This window comes from Capricornis sumatraensis, chromosome 20 (genome assembly GCF_032405125.1).
Source record: "Capricornis sumatraensis isolate serow.1 chromosome 20, serow.2, whole genome shotgun sequence".
Classification (NCBI taxonomy): domain Eukaryota; kingdom Metazoa; phylum Chordata; class Mammalia; order Artiodactyla; family Bovidae; genus Capricornis; species Capricornis sumatraensis.
Window position 1 is genome coordinate 67,888,715 of NC_091088.1, and position 20,836 is coordinate 67,909,550.

Sequence of the window (20,836 nt, forward strand, 5' to 3'; positions counted from 1 at the left end):
AGCTTCTTAGAAGAGCCACTATCTGCGGAGTCCTATGCAGCTGCTTGGAGAGCACAAGGGAGATGAAGACGCTTGGATCCCCTTTCAAACCAATCAAATGGTACTTTCTTGTATGCATCTGATATATTAGCATTCCACCTTTCTAGACATAGTTGAGAACATTCTCAGTATTATCTCGGCTGAACTCATTTCCTGTGATAAAAAATAACGAAAAGCATTCTCAGTTCTCCTTGCTGTTTTTCAACCTCCCTCTATAGACTTTTGAGTTTCCCAAGTGGCTCAGTGGGTAAAGAATCCACCTGCCAATTCAGGAGACGCAGGTTCCACCCCTGGGCCAGGAAGATCTCCTGGAGGAAGGCATGGAAACCCACTCCAGGATTTTTGCCTGGGAAGTCCCAAGGACAGAGGAACCTGGAGGGCTGCAGTCTGTGGGGTCGCAAAAACTCAGACATGACTTGGCACACACACGCACACACTGTAACTGTATGAATTTGAATTTAATCAATTCTAATTCAGTCAATCATGTGATAACCAATTATATCACATGAGCAAACAAAGGCTCAGAAATCATATAATTTGAATAACGATAAAGTGTGTGGATACAGAGTTTCTGCTTGGGAAGATGAAAAAGTCCTGGAGATAGATGGTCATGTTGGTTGCATGATGATATGAATGTCCAGAATGCCCCTGAAATGTACACTTAAAAATGGTTAAAATGAAACTCGATGCTCATTAAATAGCAACTCTCCATTGGCGGTATAGAGTTTCAGTTTTACAAGATGAGAAAGTTCTATAAATTTGCTTCACAACAATGGAAATGTACTTCACACAACTGAACCGTACACCTAAAAATGGTTAAGACATTATGTATCATGTATGTATGTGTGGGGCAGTTACCATAATAATGAAAAAACTTTTAAAAAATGGTTAAAATGGTACATTTTGGGTCATGTATGTCTTACCACAATTTTTTAAAAGTTCTTTGTGGTCTATAGAAACTGAAAGTAGGTTAGTGGTTTCCCAATGCTGGGAGAGAGACAGGGTATTGTACAGTGAGTGATAATGGGTAATAGGGTTTTTTTTGGGGGGTGGGGGTTTAAAAAGTTCTGAAATTAGATTGTGGTGATAGTTGAGTGACTGTGGAGATATAATAAAAAAACATAGAATTATACATTTTAGGTGGTAAATTGTAGAGTATGTCAATTATATCTCAATACAGTTGGGATTTTTTAAGGATTGAGAAGGATTAGAGGGGTCCTAAGTTGGCAGAGGGATAGGACGGGGAGACCACTTTCTCCTCCACAAATTCATTGAGAGAACATTTGAATGTTGAGCAAGTTCCACAAAGCAACTTCTGAACACTGGCAGAGGACATAAGGCACCCAGAAAGGCAGCCCATTGTCTTCGAAAGGAGGTAGGACTAAATATAAAAGACAGAGAGACAAAAGGGTTAGGGACAGAGACCGATCCTGGGAAGGGAGTCTCAAAAGAGGAGAAGTTTCCAAACAGCAGGAAACCCTCTCACTGGTGGGTCTGTGGGGAGTTTTGGAATCTCAGAGGGCAACATAACCAGTAGAAAAAAAAAATAAACAAATAAAACCCACAGATTATGTGCCTAATGGCAACTCCCAGAGTCTGCCACCAGCAAGCGGGGCCTGGACAGGGAGGCACGGGCTGCATTGCTTAGGGTAAGGACCAAGCCTGAATGCCCAGAGGGCAATCTGAGGGAGCTAATGTGAGATAGCAACCCAAACTGTGGGATAGCCAGAGGGAGAGAAAAAGAGAGAGAGAAATATCCCGTGAAAAGCCCTAACCTAGGGCACTGTCGGACTGCTCTCAGAACAAAGGACTGAGCGAATACCAGAGGAGAGCTAGCCGGAGGCAGGGAGGCAGGCGAGGGGCAGCCAGAGCCAGAAAGGGGCAATCTCAGCCCCAGAGATGGCATCCTCTACCAAACTGTGAGCAAGCTCCCAGTTGCTAACCAAAACCTGGGATTCTGGATGGTTGACATCTGCCGGCAGGGTCACAGCCAGAGATCAGCTCCCCAGGGGAGACACAGGCACACCTGAGAAGGCGCGCCCACTGTGCACCCGGAAGACTGAGCGGCTGGGACGGGGGAGGCGATAAAACGCACCCCCCACCTGAGGAGACTGCACTCGTCGAGCACCTGGTCGCCTGAGCTCCTCGGTCCTGGGAAGGGCACAAAAGGCAGGCCCAATGAAGTCTGTGCCTTTGTGGAGTACCTGAGAACCTGAACCTGAGCAGCTTAGACCTGGAAGTGCACGCAACCCAAGATCCACCTCAGAAAGTTCCCCTGCAGAGCAACCTGGAGACTGAGCAGCGTAGACTGGGAAAGCATACACGGCGTGAGCGGGGCAAACCCAGTGTGGCCCAGACACTGCGAGCACTCCCCACACATGCCAGGGATATTTGTTTGCAGTGTTCCTCCCTCCCCACAGCATACCTGAACAAGTGAGCCTAAATAAGTGACCACCTTCGCCCCTTTGTGTCAGGGCAGAAATTAGAGACTGAAGAGACCTGAAAACAAAAGCCAAGATAAACAGAGGGAACCGCTTTGGAAGTGACAGACGCAACAGATTAAAACCCTGTAGTTAGCACCAAATACATTGGAAGGGGCCTGTAGATCTTGAGAAGTGTAAGATGGAACAAGGAACTATCTGAAACTGAACTGATCCCACACTGCCCACAACAGCTCCAGAGAAATTCTTAGATATATTTTTACTATTATCATTTTTTAAATTAAAAAAAATTTTATTTTTCATTCCTCAACTAATCTTTTAATTTTCATTTTTATAGCCTACTATTACCTTGCAAAAAAACCTCCTATTTTTAAAGCAAACGTCATTTTTTTTTTTGTAATTTTGTGATTTTTTTTTAAATGGTGTATTTTTGAGTCTAACCTCTACTCTAGATTTTTAATCTTTGCTTTTTGGTATTTGTTATCAATTTTGTACCTTTAAGAATCCAATCTTCAGTACCCATTTTTACTTAGGAGTGTGATTACTGGCTTGATTGCTCTCTCCCCCTTTTGACTTTCCTTTTTCTCCCCCAGGTCACCTCTATCTCCTTCCTCCCCCTTCTCTTCTCGACCCAACTCTGTGAATCTCTTTCTGTGTTCCAGGCTGTGGAGAACACTTAGAGAACTGATTACTGGCTACATCTGTCTCTCTCCTTTTGATTCCCCCTTTTCTCCTCTTGGTCACCTCTATCTCCTTCCTCCCTCTTTTCTTCTCTGTGTAACTCCATGAACCTCTCTGAGGGTTCCACACTGTGAAGAGCACATAAGGAATTGATTACTGGCTAGACTGCTCTCCCCTCTTTTGATTCCCCCTCTTCTCCTCCTGGTCACCTCTATCTCCCTCCTCCCTCTTCTCTTCTCCATGTAACTCTGTGAACCTCTCTGGGTGTCCCTTACTGTGGAGAATCTTTTCACCATTAACCTAAATGTTTCCTCATCGATGCTGTATGGATGAAGAAGTCTTCAGGCTACTGTAAGAATAAGACTGAAAACCAGAGGCAGAAGGCTTAAGTCCAAAACCTGAGAAAGCCAGAGAACTCCTGACTCCAGGGAACATTAACCAATAAGAGCTCATCCCAAAGCCTCCATACCTACACTGAAACCAAGCACCACCCAAGAGCCAACAAGTTCCAGAGAAAGATATACCATGCAAATTCTCCACCAATGCAGAAACGTAGCCCTGAGCTTCAATATACAGGCTGCCCAAAGTTACACCAAACCCATAGACATCTCAAAACTCACTACTGAACACTTCATTGAACTCCAGAGAGAAGAAATCCAGTTCCACCCACCAGAACACCGATGCAAGCTTCCCTAACCAGGAAACCTTGACAAGCCACTCATCCAACTCCACCCACAGGGAGGAACCTCCACAATAAAGAAGAACCACAAACTGCCAGAATACAGAAAGGCCACCCCAAACACAGCAATCTAAACAAGATGAAAAGGCAGAGAAATACTCAGCAGGTAAAGGAACATGGTAAATGCCCACCAAACCAAACAAAACAGGAGGAGAAAGGGAGTCTACCTGAAAAAAGAATTCAGAATAATGATAGTAAAAATGATCCAAAATCTTGAAAACAAAATGGAGTTACAGATAAATAGCCTGGAAACAAGGATTGAAAAGATGCAAGAAATGTTTAACAAGGGCCTAGAAGAAATAAAAAAGAGTCAATCAATAATGAATAATGCAATAAATGAGATAAAAAACACTCTGGAGGGAACCAACAGTAGAATAAAGAAGGCAGAAGATAGGATAAGTGAGGTGGAAGAGAGAAATAAAGGAAGCAAAGAGGAAAAAGGAAAAAAGAATTAAAAGAAATGAGGACAACCTCAGAGACCTCCTGGACAATGTTAGATGCCACAATACTTGAATAAGAGGAGTCCCAGAAGAAGAAGACAAGAAGAAAGGCCATGAGAAAATACCCGAGGAGATAATAGTCGAAAAATTCCCTAAAATGGGGAAGGAAATAGTCACCCAAGGCCAAGAAACCCAGAAGTCCCAAACAGGATAAACCCAAGGCAAAACACCCCAAGACACATATTAATAAAATTAACAGGGATCAAACACAAAGAACAAATATTAAAAGCAGCAAGGGAAAAACAACAAGCAGCAAGGGAAAAACAACAAACAACACACAAGGGGATTCCCATAAGGATAATAGCTTATCTTTCGATAGAAACTCTTCAGGCCAGAAGGGAATGGCAGGACATATTTAAAGTGATGAAAGAGAAAAACCTACAGCCCAGACGACTGTACCCAGCAAGGAGCTCATTCAAATATGAAGGCGAAATCAAAAGCTTTACGTACAAGCAAAAGCTGAGAGAATTTAGCACCACCAAACCAGCTCTTCGACAAATGCTAAAGGATCTTCTCTAGACAGGAAACACAGAAAGGGTGTATAAACTCGAACCCAAAACAACAAAGTAAATGGCAATGGGATCATACTTATCAATAATCACCTTAAATGTAAATGGGTTGTATGCCCCAACCAAAATACAAAAGACTGGCTGAATGGATACAAAACAAGACCCCTATATATGCTGCCTACAAGAGACCAACCTGAAACCAAGGGACACATACAGACTTAACGTGTAGGGCTGGAAAAAGATATTTCATGCAACTGGAGACCAAAAGAAAGCAGGAGTAGCAATACTCATATCAGATAAAATAGACTTTAAAATAAAGGCTGTGAAAAGAGACAAAGAAGGACACTACATAATGATCAAACGATCAATCCAAGAAGAAGATATAACAATTATAAATATATATGCACCCAACATAGGAGCACCACAATATGTAAGACAAATGCTAACAAGTATGCAAGGGGAAATTCACAATAACTCAATATTAGTGGGAGACTTTAATACCTCACTCACACCTATGGATAGAGCAACTAAACAGAAAATTAACAAGGAAACACAAATTTTAAATGATACAATGGACCAGTTAGACCTAATTGATATCTATAGGACATTTCACCCCAAAACAATGAATTTCACCTTTTTCTCAAGTGCACATGGAATCTTCTCCAGGATAGATCACATCCTGGGCCATAAATCTAACCTTGGTAAATTAAAAAAAAATTGAAATCATCCCAAACATCTATTCTGACCACAATGCAGTAAGATTAGATGTCAACTACAGGAAAAAAACCCCAACAACTATTAAAAATTCCAAGATATGGAGTCTATACAACATGCTTCTGAGTAACCAACAAATCACAGAAGAAATCTAAATATGCATAGAAATGAATGAAAACACAATAACCCAAAACCTATGGGACACTGTAAAAGCAATGCTAAGGGGAAGGTTCATAGCAATACAGGCTTACCTCAAGAAACAAGAAAAAAGTCAAATAAATAACCTAACTCTCCACCTAAAGCAACTAGAAAAGGAAGACATGACGAACCCCAGGGTTAGTAGAAGGAAAGAAATCTTAAAAATTAAGGCAGAAATAAATGCAAAAGAAACAAAATGATACATGCCTCCCAATGTTCATAGCCGCACTACTTACAACAACCAGGACATAGAAGCAACCCAAGTGCCCATCAACAGATGATTGGATTAAGAAGATGGGGTATGTACATATACAAGGGAGTACTTCAGTTCAGTTCCAGTATTCTTGCCTGGAGAATCCCATGCACACAGGAGCCTAGGCAGCTATAGTCCATGAATCGCAAAAATGACTGAGTTGACTTCGCATGCATGTATTCAGCCTTACATGGTTAGTGGCACCATACTGGCTATCTCAGTGTATACTTCATCTTTTTATTTTGCCAACCAGCATTATTATTTTTTTCACGGAAAGCATTTTATTTAAATATAGCAGTGTTCACATGTCAATCCCAAACTCCCCTCTATCTGTCCCCCCACTCCTCCCCTCTGGTAACTCTAAGTTTGTTTCTCTAAGTCTACAAGTCTGTTTCAGTCTTGTAAATAAGTTTACCCTTGTAAAATATTACTGAATAGAGGGGTTTACTTTTATTCATTTTGTTTTATTTTAAACTGAATAATTTGAAGAATCAACTGGCAAGTTTTTTATGCTTTATTGGAATTTTAGAAAAAGTAGGGTGATCATGATAAGCTACCTAGTATGTAGGATTGATTAGAGCATCTCCCCAAAACGTGAGATAGTTCCAATAGAGTCCTGGAATAGCTAGGAGATTATTAAGAGGTGGTGGGATTTTTGAAGACGATACTATAATTCTTGGACTCCACTCCTCACTTCAGAGCTGCTGGGCTGCTTTGGAGGAGAAGGAGTGTCCACGAGGAACCCCTTTAACAAGAGATCTAGGTCCTTGATTTCTAACACTCTGTGTGCTCAGAGGATGGGGCCAGGTCAGGGCTCAGCATGGTCTTGGTTTATGTTGAATTCCTCATAGATATTGGGCTCGGTGGAGGGGTGCATGGGCCTCAGGGAAGCGGGAGTGGACTGTCTCTCGGAGAGGGTCCCGAGGTCCAAGTGAGCGTATATCACGTCTTCTGCTGCAGAGTCCTGAGAGGAGAGAGGTGAGAATCATGGACTGAGATGTGATCTTCGAAGGCTGGGCCACTGGGCATTGGAGGGGCTCAGACTATGGCAAAGGTTTGGGTTGGAGGACTCACCTCGCCATTCACTGTTCTGTCTTCCATGGGCTCTCCTTCCATGATGGCAACATCTGAGAATGGAAGAGAGTCAAGGCTCTTCAGGGTGGAGGCAGTTATTCCAGACCTCCATAACTTTGACAGTTACATCAAAGCCAGAAAAAGGCAGGGGTGTGCCCCAGGTTGCTGAGCCTGTCTACTCCACTAAATGAAAAAAAAACAAAGCAAAACATTCCATATGCAAGCCCAGCCATTCACCGACTGTCTCAGGAACCTGTGCAAACCCACAGACCCATCCTACGTCTTCTCTTGTGGACCATCCTCTTCTGTATATCAGCAGAGTCCCAAGAGCATGTAGGGGAGAAAAACGGATGGCTGTAGTTGAAGGGAAGAACAGGGCTTGGAATGTCCCTGGTGGCCCAAGGATTAAGAGTCAACCTTCCCGTTCAGGGAGCGTGGGTTCTATCCCTGGTGGGAGACTTGAGATCCCACGTGCCTTGACGCAACTATCCTCAATGATGCAACTGCTGAGCCCGTGAGCTCTGGAGCCTTGAACTGCACCCCAGCTCCACAATGAGGATCCCCCATGCTGCAGCCAAGACCTGATGCAGCCAAGAATAAATCAACACATATTTTCATAAAAAGAACAGGGTTCCATGGGTCTCTGAAGATGTCCCATCAGGGATTACAACAATGGAAAGTTTTTAACCTACAAGAAGTGAAAACGCCATTCTTTGCTATAAGCCCACTTCCCCCTGTGTCAGATTACGCTGAGCTCACCGCCTTCAGACTTACGATTTTGGGTAGAACACCAGTGACAGACAAGAGCAGCGAGGATGATGCTGGTAGAGGTGAAGGCTATGGAGAGCCCAAGGACAATGTACCACATGCTGGAGTGTTCTTGAGGAAGGGGTGCTTCTGCCAACAAGCAAACGGTAGAAAGTTTGGTTATTCATTGCACAGGCTGTGCCCCTACACACTGGATTTATTGTATACTTGAGTCAAAATGTCACCATCTCTCAACCTGATCAGTTATGGTCTCCACTTCCCAGGAGGTACCAAAGCATCCAGGAGAGATGCTAGCAGTGGATGAATAAATGGGCCTTGCAAAAGTAGCAGACGTCTGAACCAAGGTCCCCTGGGCACGGATGCAGTTTTTCTCTGCTGCCCCGTATGACAAGACATGGTGATTTTGGTTGAATGTGACCCTTTAATCCACAATACATTTCCCCTCCATCCACATAGACCTGGAATGGAATCCTCATGAAGATAGGACACTTCTATTTCTTAACACTAACAGAGAAAAAACACATATTGAAGGTGCTCCCTAAAATCCTCTGCTTGCCCCACCATCCATACCCAAAGATCCTGGTGAAGGGAGATTAAGCATCTCCCTTAAGCATGGGGTTAGGTCACTCTGACCCGCTTTGTTCAATTTAGAAATTCCCAGTCACAGAGCATGAGAGGCTCAATGCCCACCCTGGTTCTAGGCAGACCATGGTCTCAAATGCTGACATGACAGGGATGTTGAGGAGCCCAGGGTCACAGAGCTGGGAGGTGGTAGAACCAACACTCACACAGGAGGCCTCTGTCTTCTCAGAAGTTTGCTGAGACAGGAGACCGTCTTGCTCACCTTCTGAGGTGTGTGGATCCATGGTTGACGGGCAAGTACTTGTAGTGGATCCTAGGGGAGAAAAGCCAGAAGGGGTGAACAGGAACCTTCCTCATACCCACTGAATGAGGACTATTCTTTCTGGAAGGCTGACCTCCTGCCTGTCCTTGACTCTGTCATCCCTCAGAGCACTGATGGGGGAGGGGAGAGCTTCTGGTCCCTCCCTGTGAATGCACTGAGTAGACCCTCCATCCTGGAGACATGATGGTGGAAGGAGGCGGGAAGGATATGCCTGGTGGTGAAAGACAGCTGTAAGCTAGAGACATCCTCTCTGCTCTGGGAATGTCTGTGCTCCTTAATTGGGAAATCACCTGTATGTCAGAGGTGCTACTGGGAAAGCATTAAGAGCAAGGGGCCAATGCATCTCGGATCCTCCCGAATGAGCCCAGCCTCTCCTTCCCCTGGGTCTACCCTGACCCTTTTCTGTATTTGCCTGGATAGACAAGACTCTGGTGTGGAGCATCCATACAGGAGGTGGAAGAGGGCTGAGATGCCATCTACCAACTCTCTTCCTCTCTCATTCTCATTGCCTCCATTTCTCCAGAAGCCCTAAGTTTCCCCTGACGCCAGCACGGAGCCCTTGATATAGAGCTCATGATACAGTAAGATATTATGCAAAAACCCAAATGGACTTTTGGCCCAGTGCAATCTCATTTTCTATATTGTAAAGCATGGGACTCTTCATGGGTTCTCCAGGCAAGAATACTGGAATGGGTTGCCATTTCCTCCTCCAGGGGACCACCTTTTGTCAGTACCCTTCACTATGACCCGTCAGGCTTGGGTGGCCCTGCATGACTGGCTCATAGCTTCCCTGAGCCCCTTCACCACTACAAGTCTGTGATCCATGAGGAGGAGATAGTGAAGGACAGAGGAGTCTGTCGTGCCACAGTCCACAGGGTGGCAAAGAGTTGGACACAACATAGCGACTGAACAGGAAGAACAAAGCATAGGCCAGGTAGAGGTTCCTCACCTGTGACAGACAGGAACAGGGGGTCACTGGAGTCTGACCACGAGTAGGGAGAGCGAGTGAAGGAGCCGTAGCACCTGTAGACCCCGCTGTGGGCTGGGGTCCCAGGACCCAGAGGGAACTCTGCCTGGAGTGCTCTGCGGGGGCCCCACCCTCCAGAGAGTGGGCGCCCAAGGTTCTCTCCATCCCTGAGCAGATGGAACTGGTCAAAGTCGCTCTCGGAGCTGCAGACCAAGGTCACATTCTCTCCTGACCTCACCATGGGCCCCCCCTGGGCTGAGAGAGAGGGTTTCTTGGACAGACCTGGAAAGAGGAGACCTTGATCTCAGAGCACAAAGTGACTCGAGTCCTAAATAGAGGACGAAAGCCCGGAGTGTGCAACAAGAGAGGCACTGCAGTGAGAAGGCCGCCCACCGCCAGGAAGAAAGCCCCACAGCAAGGGATACCGGCACAGGGAAAACTTCAGAAATAACTGTAAATAGGAGGTGTTATTTAAATTCTTCTTGAACAAATTAACATTTTTAAAATGGACTGTCATTTAATATCCTTTTTCAAAGAAAGAATATATGTACATGAATAACTGACTCACTCTCTTATACAACAGGAATGAACAACATCTGAATTCAACTAGACTTCAACAAACATAAATAAGATAAAATAAATTTTAAAAATCAACTGGATATGCCGTTCTCTTGAAATAAACAGACTACTAACTAAGTAAACAGACTACTAACTACTGCTGGGACCATCAGAAAACGTGGCATTGACCCAGAAGCAGAGATTATGGAGTGGAAATTGCCAGAATCTCATTCGATCTTTGACCACCTCTTTCTTGAGGGCGTGGAAGGGACTCTTTAGCAGTGATGGTTAGAGGGACCACTCCCCTCCTCTTTGTGCAGAAGGACGCGTTAAACTGAGAGGCTGAGCAACGTCAGGGTGTCGACCTCCATCTTGATCACCCAGGGGCGGGACTGCAGGGCGTCTGGTACCACAGTGTGCTGCTGACAGAGGAAGGGAGCTCTGACACGAAAGCGGGAAACCAGCCCCTTAACCAGCCATCGGTGGCTGCCTGAGCAGGGAACTGCCCGCATCCCTGCTCTGGTACATTTTTCTCCATTGGTCGTTCTTTCACGTTCTCGCTCCTTTGCTCTGTCACTGGCTGTGTCTTCCCCTTGGCACACGGCAGGGACTCTGTTCTCTTTTCCCTTCTGCTTTCACACCTCCTCTCTCTGCTTTTCTCCCTCTCCCGAGTTCGTGAGTGTCTCTGCACGCCTGTCATTCTCTGCCGGTACTGATGCTGGACTGGACACCAGGCCGTCTGTGACACAGAGAGCAGAAGGGACTGGCTGGCCACACTCACCTGTGATGATGATGTCCACAGGGTCGCTGGGGGCTGACCACTCATAGGGGGAGTGTCTGAGAGAGCCGTAGCATCTGTAGGTGCCCACACTCGCCAGAGTCATGGGGCCAATGATGAAGTCAGCTGCGGCATACCCGCCAGTGAGCATCTGTCCACGTCTCTGAGATAGCCCTGTGCTGTTTTCTTGGTGGAGGGTAAAGTTGTCAAACCACACCAGTGAGTGACAGCGGAGGGTCACATTCTCTCCCACCTGCACGAGGGGCCCTGGGTGGGCTGAGATGGCGGGTTTTGTGAAGACACCTAGGAGCAAAGAGGTTGTGAGCTTCAGTGAGTCACCCCAACTCAGCACTTCCCCTGACGTCTGAAGGTGTAAATCTCCCCATTTATGAGCGGAGCCAATTACCCTCCCTGTGTGTCCTGTTGCATTCTCTTTAGCCTGTTCTCGGGCTCTGGCTCATGCTTTTCTCTCTGGCTCATGCTTCTCTTTCTCCAGACCTCAGCCCCCTCTGTTTATTCTAAGCTCTTCAGCTGCTGGGTCTGCTCTCAGCCTCACACACGCACACTCCGTCCCTTCAGTTGAGCCCGACTCTGTGCAGCTCCATGGACCATAGCCAGCCCGGCTCCTCTGCTCACGGGATTCTCCAGCTGAGGATACTGGAGCGGGTTGCCATGCTCTCAGCTTCATCCCATCCCTAATATGCGTGGTGGGGGCTGGAGTGGGCCTGAGGACGCATACCCTGGCTCCCTTCACACTCATCTAAAATGTGGGCAGTGACTGCAGGACTTTGGGATGGAGATGGAGGAAATAGGGAACATTTCCCCACCTGTGACCCCACCTCATGCCTCTGGAGGCATTCCTGGGGCTCCTCCCTGGGGCTCCAGCTCCTTCATATGGGATTACAGCTCCCTACTGGGTGGCAGGTGCTGGATCAGGGTCATTCCCCATCCTCCCTGCTGGCAGGCAGTGGCAGCATCCTGTCTAACTAATGCCTAGGGAGGCTCCTCCTTCCTGCACTGGGGCACCTCATCCCTCTATTCAACACCCTGAGTTCAAACTCTGAGAGTGGGTTCTCTGTCCCTGGTCCAGTCCTGGCTGGGGATCTTGAGGAAGTCTTGGGCTGCACGGGCACGTGTACCTAGGGTAGCATTGCCTGCAGGCACGGGTGTCCCGGGCTGGGCTGGACCCCTCCTACCTGTGACCACAATCTGCAGGGGGTCACTGAGTGCAGACCAGTCGGCTTCAGAACACGTGTAGGACCCGGCATGTTCTCTGGTCACTGGGCCAAGGGTGAAGTTGTTGAAATAATGTCCCTGGAGCTTAGGCAAACGCCGTTTCCCATCTGTTTTGAACAGTCTGAATCTCTTAAGTGGAGAACGGGAGTGACACCAAAGAGTCACATTCTGTCCTAAGGGAACCACGGGGCTTGGCCAGGCGGACAAAGACAGCTTCTCATATTTACCTAGGAGAGAAGAGACACAGGCTTTGAGAAGAAAATAGGAACGGTCAGCTCTCCCCACTGCCCTGGTGGGTAAGCTTCCCCTTTAATTCTACGAACTCTCCTGCCCTAAAGTGTATCACCCTGATGCTCAAGGACACCTGGGGCCTGGGGACAGACAGAGACTCAGTTAACCCAGTACGGGCATCATGGAGATTCTCAGAACATGAATAACTCTTGGGTTGACAAAATGTTGAATAACTTTCCCTTAAAACACAAAAACCTGGGGATTACTGGGCAGTGGTTAGGGATTCCAGTGGTTAGGAATTGGCACTTTCTCTGCCAAGGGCCCAAGTTGAAACCCTGATCAGGGAACTGAGATCCCACAAGTTGTACAATGAAGGCAAAATAAAACACCACAGAAAAACTGATGCATGGACAAGAAGCGAAACGACTTCCCTGTTGCATTTGTTGTAGCTCAAAATGGTAAAGAATCTCCCTGCAAGGCAGGAGAGCAGGGTTCAGTCCCTGAGTTGGCATGATCCCCTGGACAAGGAAATGGCAACCCCCTCCATATTCTTGCCTGGAGAATCCCTTGGACAGAGGAGCCTGGTGAGCTATAGTCCGTGGGGTCGAAAGGAGTCGGACACGAGCAACTAACACTAACACAACTAAGCAGTGAGAAAGCCACTTGCCTGCAAAGAAGGAAGTAAACCTTGAACCTGGCTCCTTTGTTAGCCGAACTACATCAAATGTGTGAGAAGGTCCAGGTGGCCCTGCCTGATAGCCAGACCCTTCCCTGGGGCCAGGTCCAGCGGGCTTCCTGCAGTTCCTGTTGTTAAGGGCCGGTTGGAGATGCCATGAGCCACCTTGCAGGGGAGGGCCTGTGGGCTGCAGCCTCTTGCTCCCCTCTCATGATAGAAATGGCATTTAGTAAGCCTAGCTCCCAGCTCCCAGACTTCACACTGTGCCTTCAGGTCCAGAGTCCAGAGCTGGGCTAACCTCTGGAGAGAGTGAAGATGAGTATCAAGGCCAATAGGAGGACCTGGGATCCACAGGACACGCGGCTCTCACTGTACTCACAGGGGTCTCACCCCAGTCCCCAGTGTCATCTGCATCAGCCCCAACTCCTCTGCTCAACACAGAAATAAGGGATGGGGAGGACTCACCCGCAGCTGCCCAGATCCTCAGACTCACACAGAATCCTAGAAGAAAAAGAATGTCAGAGATGGCTTGTCCTGATGGACCCCATGCTCCTTGCACCCTCATCCAGGGAACCTGGTCAGTGGTGTGAAGACCTCCTAATTTCCACCATAACTCTCTATGACCATGTCTTCTGGACTCACCGAGACCCAGGAGGCTGAGGAGACTGGGGCACATGGCTCTGCTTCTGTGAGACAGGAGGCAGAACTGAGCAAAGCTGACTGAGTCACAGGATGCGGAAGGCGGGCGGTGCTGTTGGTACAGTCAGTCTGGCTCATGTCACATGGGAAGATGGCCAGCCTCTCCTCACGCCAGGGATGGAAGTCTGACCTGAGCCACAGCACTGGGCACGCCTCATGGCCCGATCGTCACTTTTTGTTTCTCTAAACGCTATCAGCGTAAGAGGATTCAAACAGATCTTGCTGCCTTTAGGAAGCAGTAACTGTGCTTCAGTGTGTAGCATGCAGGAAGCTTTTCCCAAGCTCATGATAAATCTCATTAACTCTTCACAGAAGAGAAACCACATGTTCCCACCTGGTATGTCAGGCTCAGTGCAGATTGCCAATTAAAGACTTATTAATAGAGGCTTTTATTCTGCATTCTTATAAGAGGACCAGACATGCATATTATGGCTCTTTGAAAATATGAAAAAATTCTATATGGTAATATATGAGATTAAGGAACTAACTGTGTTAGTTTCAGGTGTACAGCAATGTGATTCAGTTATACATATACATGCATCTATTGCTTTTCAAATTCTTTTCCCACTTAGGTAGTTACAGAATATTAAGTAGAATTCTCTGTTTTATCCAGCAGGTCCTTCTTGGTCATTCACTTTTAATATAACCGTGTGTATACATCAATCCCAAACTTACAATATAACCTCACCCTGACACTATCATCCCTGGTAACTGTAAGTTCATTCTCTGTGAGTTTGTTTTGTAAATAAGTTCATTTTCTCAGATGTCACCAATAAACGATATCATGTGATATTTGTCTTTCTCTGACTCTTCTTCATCTGAAATTATTTCATGACTGTGAGTGGAGACTTTGCACACACAACACTCTCTCTGTCTCTCCCTCTTCCTCCCTTTCCAATCCGAGGACCACACATGTACACAAAGATAACGTGTGTAAAGGTGACTGTGGTTTTTTTTGGGAGGGGGATTTGTTGTGCCTGAACAGGTGGACAACCTTGCCTCCTAGACACTCAGATGAACGCAAAATATGTGGAGTAGAGACTTCCAAGCTCCAGAATGCTTGAGTGAAGGGTATGTCCACAAATAATCAACTCCAAACTGGGACAAAATGGCCTAGCTCTTTCAGAAGGCCAAGGGCAGACATATACCCAGTTCAGCTGTTGTTCATAGACAGGAAAGAACCTCAGTAAGAGCTGTAATTCCACACCATTTTGCTGCAGGTGTGGATTGTTAACATTAGTGATGCTCTGGAAGTAATAAATCTGGTCTCCTCTTGATTATTATGTATGTAATGGAGTAACAGTACAGTCACTCTTCTTAAAATGTCCTTTTATTTACTTACTATCATGTTTCAGAATTGATCTGTATTCTTTGTCATTTCAGTTTGTGCATTTTTACTGCCATGTAGTGTTGCATTGCAGATATATAAACCACAAATTTTCAAAAATTAAAAAAATGTATTGAAGCATAGTTCATTTCTGCCATACAACATATTGATTCAGCTCAACATATATATTCTTTTCCATTATGATTTATGTAAAGATACTGAATAGAATTCCCTGTGCCATACTGTAGGACCTCATTCTTTATCCATTCTATGTATAAATAGATTGCATCTGCTCATCCCAAGCTCCCAGTCCTTCCCTCCTTGGCAACCACAAGCCTGTTCTCTATGTCTGTGAGTCTGTTCCTGTTTCATTGATATGTTCCTTTTAGATTCCACATACAGGTGATATCACAGGAAAATTGTCTTTCTCTTTCTGTCTGCTTCCATTAATATGTTAATCTCCAGGTCCATCCATGTTGCTGCAAATGGCATGATTTCGTGTTCTAAATGTCTGAGTGGTGTTCCATTCTCTGTGTGTATAAGCATATACATCTTCTTGATCCATTCATCTGTTGATGGACAATTAGGCTGTTCCCATGTCTTGGCTATTGTAAGTTTTGCTGCTATGAACATAGGGGTGCATCAATCTTTTCAGGTATAGTTTTTTTCCAGATATATGCTCAGGACTGGAATTGTTGGATCATATGGAAACTCTGTTTTTACTTTTTTGAGGAACTGCCATACTGTTTTCCACAGTGGCTTTACTGGTTTCCACTCCCCCAACAGTGCAAGGGGGTTTCCCTCTTCTCCACACCCTCTCCAGCATCTATTATGCATCAAGTGTCTATGATGGCCATTCTGATCGGTATGAGGTGGTACCTGCTTGCAGTGTCAATTTGCCTTTCTCTACTAATAAGCAATGCTGAGCATCTTTTCATATGCCTGTTGGCCATCTGAGTATCTTTTTTTAAACCACAGATATCAATTGTGAGAGTGACATCTATGGATTTTGTCTAGAATGAACAACACCTCTGCTAATGTCTCATGAACGTGGTCTGATTCCAACCTCACGTTGCTTGTCAAGGGACAGAATGATGAGGTCTTCAGGAAAGGAATAGTGACTTTATTTGGAAAGGCAGCAGACCAAGGAGACGGCAAACTTGTGCCCCATAGAATCATCTTACCTGAGTTAGATGGGCTTTTTGGGGAGTGAGAGGGATGGTCCAACAGTGTTTATTGAATATAAAATAACCCTAGCCTATGGGGAAGAAAATTCCAAGCAGAAGGGAGAACAATATAGATTAAATACCCACGTGTGAACTCACACTTTCACACTTACACACACACACACACACTAAAAGGGGAGGAAGTGTGGCTGGTTGTTGCAATTTTTAATTAACTAATTGCTGTGTGTGTTGGGTCCTCGTCGCTGTGCACAGGCTTTCTCTAGGTGTGGGAAGGGGGCTGCTCTTCGCTGTGGTGCAGGGTCTCTCATCGCCATGGCTTCTCTTGTTGTGGAGCATCGGCTCTAGGCACATGGGCTTGTGGCCCACGGGTTTGACTGCACTGAGGCACGTGGAATCTTCCCGGTCTCGGGATCGGGCCCGTGTCCCCAACATGGGCAGGCAGATTCCCAACCAGTGGACCACCAAAGTCCTGTTGCAAACTTTTTTTCCCCTTAACTTATTTATTTTTGTTTAAGGACAATTACAATACTGTGATAGCTTCTGCCATACATCAACATGGGTCAGCCATAGCTATACTTATTTCCCCTCCACTGTGGAAATCTTTTAATCCTGGAATCCTTTGTTCTCGAAGCTGTCCATGCAGGTCTGCTCATAATGTCCCTCTAAGCCCCTAACAACCTGTCTATTCTGCCAATTTTTATCACTTTACGAACGGTAAGTACTATACCTTTCAAGTTCAGAGCTGTGATAATAGCTTTAGTCCCACAGTCGTGTCTGAGTCTTTGTGATCCCATGGGCTGCAACCCACCAGATTCCTCTGTCCATGGGGATTCTCCAGGCAAGAATGCTGGGGTGGTTGCCATTTCCTTCTCCAGGAGATCTTCCCAACCAAGGGTTTGTCTCAGGTCTCCTGCGTTGCAGGCAGATTCTTTATCCTCTGAGTCACCAGGAAAGCCCACCAGTAACATAATGCGATTCAATATCTCCTCCCTCAATTAACATTGCCATTGTTTTCCATTTACTTTAACGTGGACATGGGGGGATTTGGGCATCACGCTTTCACTCTCAGTGCAGCATGACACTGACGTGGAATATACCAGAAATTTAAACATAGAAGTATGAATACAAAGCTAGATTTCTAATTGAAAAAACAGGTATGCAACAAGCAACAAAGATTTACTGTATAGCACAGGGAACTATAGTCAATATCTTGTAATAACCTAAAATGCAGAATAATTTGAAAACTAATGTACCCGTGTTTGTATAACTGAAAATCACCTTCCTGTGCACCTGAAACATTGTAAGTCAACTACACTCAATAAAATATGTATATTATGAGATTAAAAATGGAACCAGTGAAATAAATAAATTTTAAAATGAAATGAAAGAAAATGAAGTCACTCAATCATGTCTGACTCTTTGCAACCCTATGCACTGTAGGCTGGCAGGCTCCAATGTTCATGGGGTTTTCCACGCAAGAATACTGGAATGCATTGCCATTTCCTTCTCCAAATAGTGCAGGCCAGCTGCAGCATACTCCCTGATGACCTGTGTGCTCACTCTCACATTCCAACTCTGCACAAGGTGTATTCACATGGGCACCCTGAGCGGCCCCAGAGTCTCAGCCCGGATGGTGAGTTTGTGGAAGGTCCCTGGAAGGAAGTCAGAGGCTGAGTCCCAGGACCTCCCCACCCCTCACTCCCCAGCTCAGCTCAGGAACCCTTCCAGGTTTCACCAGCATCACTCTAGAATCCCAGTGCCCACACCTCGCCACCCAGAAGTTCCCAGGGCTCAAGTGAGACATGGGTCCCGGGAGCCCTGTGAGGACCCACCTGCAGGGTTCGTGGTCCTCTGGCCCAGACTCAGCCCTGGAATTGAGAGATTTGCCACTGAAAGCTTGGGCTGATTCTTTCCCCATCAGGATCCCTGGCCCCTACAGCTGCCTGAGCCCTGAGGTTCCCATGAGCTGGGGGCAGGGTGGGCATCCCTTGCCCTCCTGCAGTCCCCTCCCTGCCCTGCACATCTGGCTGAGGAGGAGAAGCTCAGAGAGGATGGAAGGCATGTCTGCAACTCTGAGCACCCAGCCGCCCCCGCCCCCACCCTGTACAGATGAGGAGACCATGGGGCCCCAGAGGACAAACAGGATGTGGTCCCTGGGGGGCTGTGCTGCTCCTCGGGGTTCCCATGGCCATGGAACCACAGCAGGGGGCGGCCCGTCTGTTGACCTGGCGCCGATGTCTCCAGGCAGGGCTCAGGAGGCATCTCAGCCCAGACCTGAGGTCTCAGCTCTTTTTCTCTCTGTCCAGTCTGATCGCCTGCTCTAGAGGGTGGGACCCAGGTTCTCGTCCTGAATCAGCCTTGGAGAATCTGGCTCCAAAGAGGGCTCAAAGCTTTATTTTCCCAGTCCCCTCCAGAAATGGAATTTACTTCTCATCTTGGGTCAGTTCATAAATTATTGCAGAGCACCTAGTCTGTACCAGGCATTGGTGCCACATTGCAGAAATACACCCATGACCCAGGTAAACCCATCTTCTGTAGGTGCTTGAAGAACTGAGATTCTGCAGAATGAGGGCATCAAATGCTAACATTCAAATATTTTTTTAGAAGAAGATATATGAGAATAACTGGGGTTCATGTCTACACTGTGAACATTCAGAAAAATGAAGATTATGACATCTGCTCCCTGCACCTAGAGGCCAAAAAAAAAAAAAAAAAAAAGATAATTAGGGGAAAAATGGAAACAGTGACAGTAGCAACATGGGAGCCCCAGAATGTCTTCACTTTAAGCAATCCTGACATTTCTTGGTAAAAGAGTTCTTGGGCTGTTTAGTTCCAAGCCAGTAGAGACATCACCCAGAGAGTTCAATGAGCAACTAAGGCTCTGAGGAGCTTGATTTTCACCCCATTTGCCAGCTCAGTTCACACTAGGGTCCTCATGGTGTTATCCTGTTCAGCCCTCCGCTTAGTTGAGCCAAACCGCATTGTGCCTAAGCTGATAACTTAAAAAGCACAGCTTCTCAAATCTTTGCTTTGGTGAAAAGAAGCAAAAAAGACAAAACTTGCAAATATCGATGGATTAACACAACACATGCAAAGCCTCAGTGGGGCAAGTATTCTCTCTGCAGCCCTCAGTGATCTGGAGCGGAATGTCCAGTAGAATTCTCTGTGGTGATGGGACTTTTTAACATCTGCTCTGTCCAGCACCATGGCACCTGGCCAAATGATGCTACTGAGCACTTGAAATGTGGTGGGTGTGACTGAAGAAGTGAATGCTCTACTTCATATACGTGTAGAGTCATTGTCTGTACCTTGTGGCTGGGTGACTACTTTATCTGCCAGTGCAGATCCAGACTGAGGGGGATATTGTTGTCCTGTTTCTACCCCTTGAACCCCAGCACCCTCAGTGCACACGACTGGGAAAATGCTGAGAGGCCTTCCCTGATGGTAAAGAATCCACCTGCCAATGCAAAAGACATGAGAAATGAGGGTTCGGTCCCTGGGTCTAGAAGATCCCCTCGAGAAGGGAATGGCAACCCACTTCAGGACCTTGAGTGGAGAATCCCATGCACAGAGGAGCCTAGCGAGCTACACATCATCCATGGGGTCACAAAGAGTTGACCATGACTGAATCGCCTTAGCACGCACACATGCAGCCTCATGTGGCAAGTGGCACCACACTAGATATCTCAAACAGAATACATCTTTCAATTCGGCCAACTTGCATTGCTTTTATTACTGTTTCATGGAAAGCCTTTTGTTTTAAGTATAGCAGTGTGCCCATGTCAGTCTTAAACTTCCAGTCTTTCTCTCCCCCCATCCTTCCCCTCTGTAACTCTAAGTTTGTTTTCTTCCCGGAGCCAGCGTAAGGAACTCCACCCATGGCAAAGGTCATGAGGAAGGAGAGTTTAGCATACGCAAAGGCGGGATCGAGCCTTAGGAAACCCCCTGTTCCTGAGCATCTACCCCAAAACCAGAGTCTGTTTTATGCTCTCACCTACACCTCTGACTTTACGCGGGGCTCTCCCCCATCACCATTTCTCTTGGAGAAGGAGTTACCTTGCAGCTCCAGTTAATAAAAATTCCTGGGCCTGACAAGAGTGTTTCAACTTACAAACTCCTCTGAAGGTTCTCTAGCCTGCCTGAGTGGGTTCGTCCGGCCGCATGTGATTGTTACAGCCTCCCAACCGTGAGAGGCACGAGATCCTTTAAAACTTTCTAAATGCAGACTCTTTTGAGAAGTTACAAAATTATTAGTATAGTATAGTGAGTTGATTAAGAATTATATTGGTGAAGGGTTTTTCATTTGTTGTGCCAATAATTACTGCTAATTCCCTGCCCTGGGGGTGACAAGGGTGTC

General features: G+C 46.3%; 1 protein-coding gene across 1 annotated transcript; it reads right to left on the reverse strand.

Moving 5' to 3' along the window:
- Positions 1–6,882: 6,882 nt before the first annotated feature.
- LOC138096647 (putative killer cell immunoglobulin-like receptor like protein KIR3DP1) lies at positions 6,883–13,942 on the reverse strand. The gene is made up of 9 exons (XM_068992922.1): positions 13,909–13,942; positions 13,732–13,767; positions 12,320–12,586; positions 11,127–11,426; positions 9,770–10,069; positions 8,761–8,811; positions 7,923–8,045; positions 7,149–7,201; positions 6,883–7,038 (listed from the first exon to the last, which is right to left on the reverse strand). The coding sequence occupies exons 1-9, from the start codon at positions 13,940–13,942 to the stop codon at positions 6,883–6,885; spliced, it is 1,320 nt and encodes a 439-aa protein (XP_068849023.1).
- Between the last annotated feature and the right edge of the window lie 6,894 nt (positions 13,943–20,836).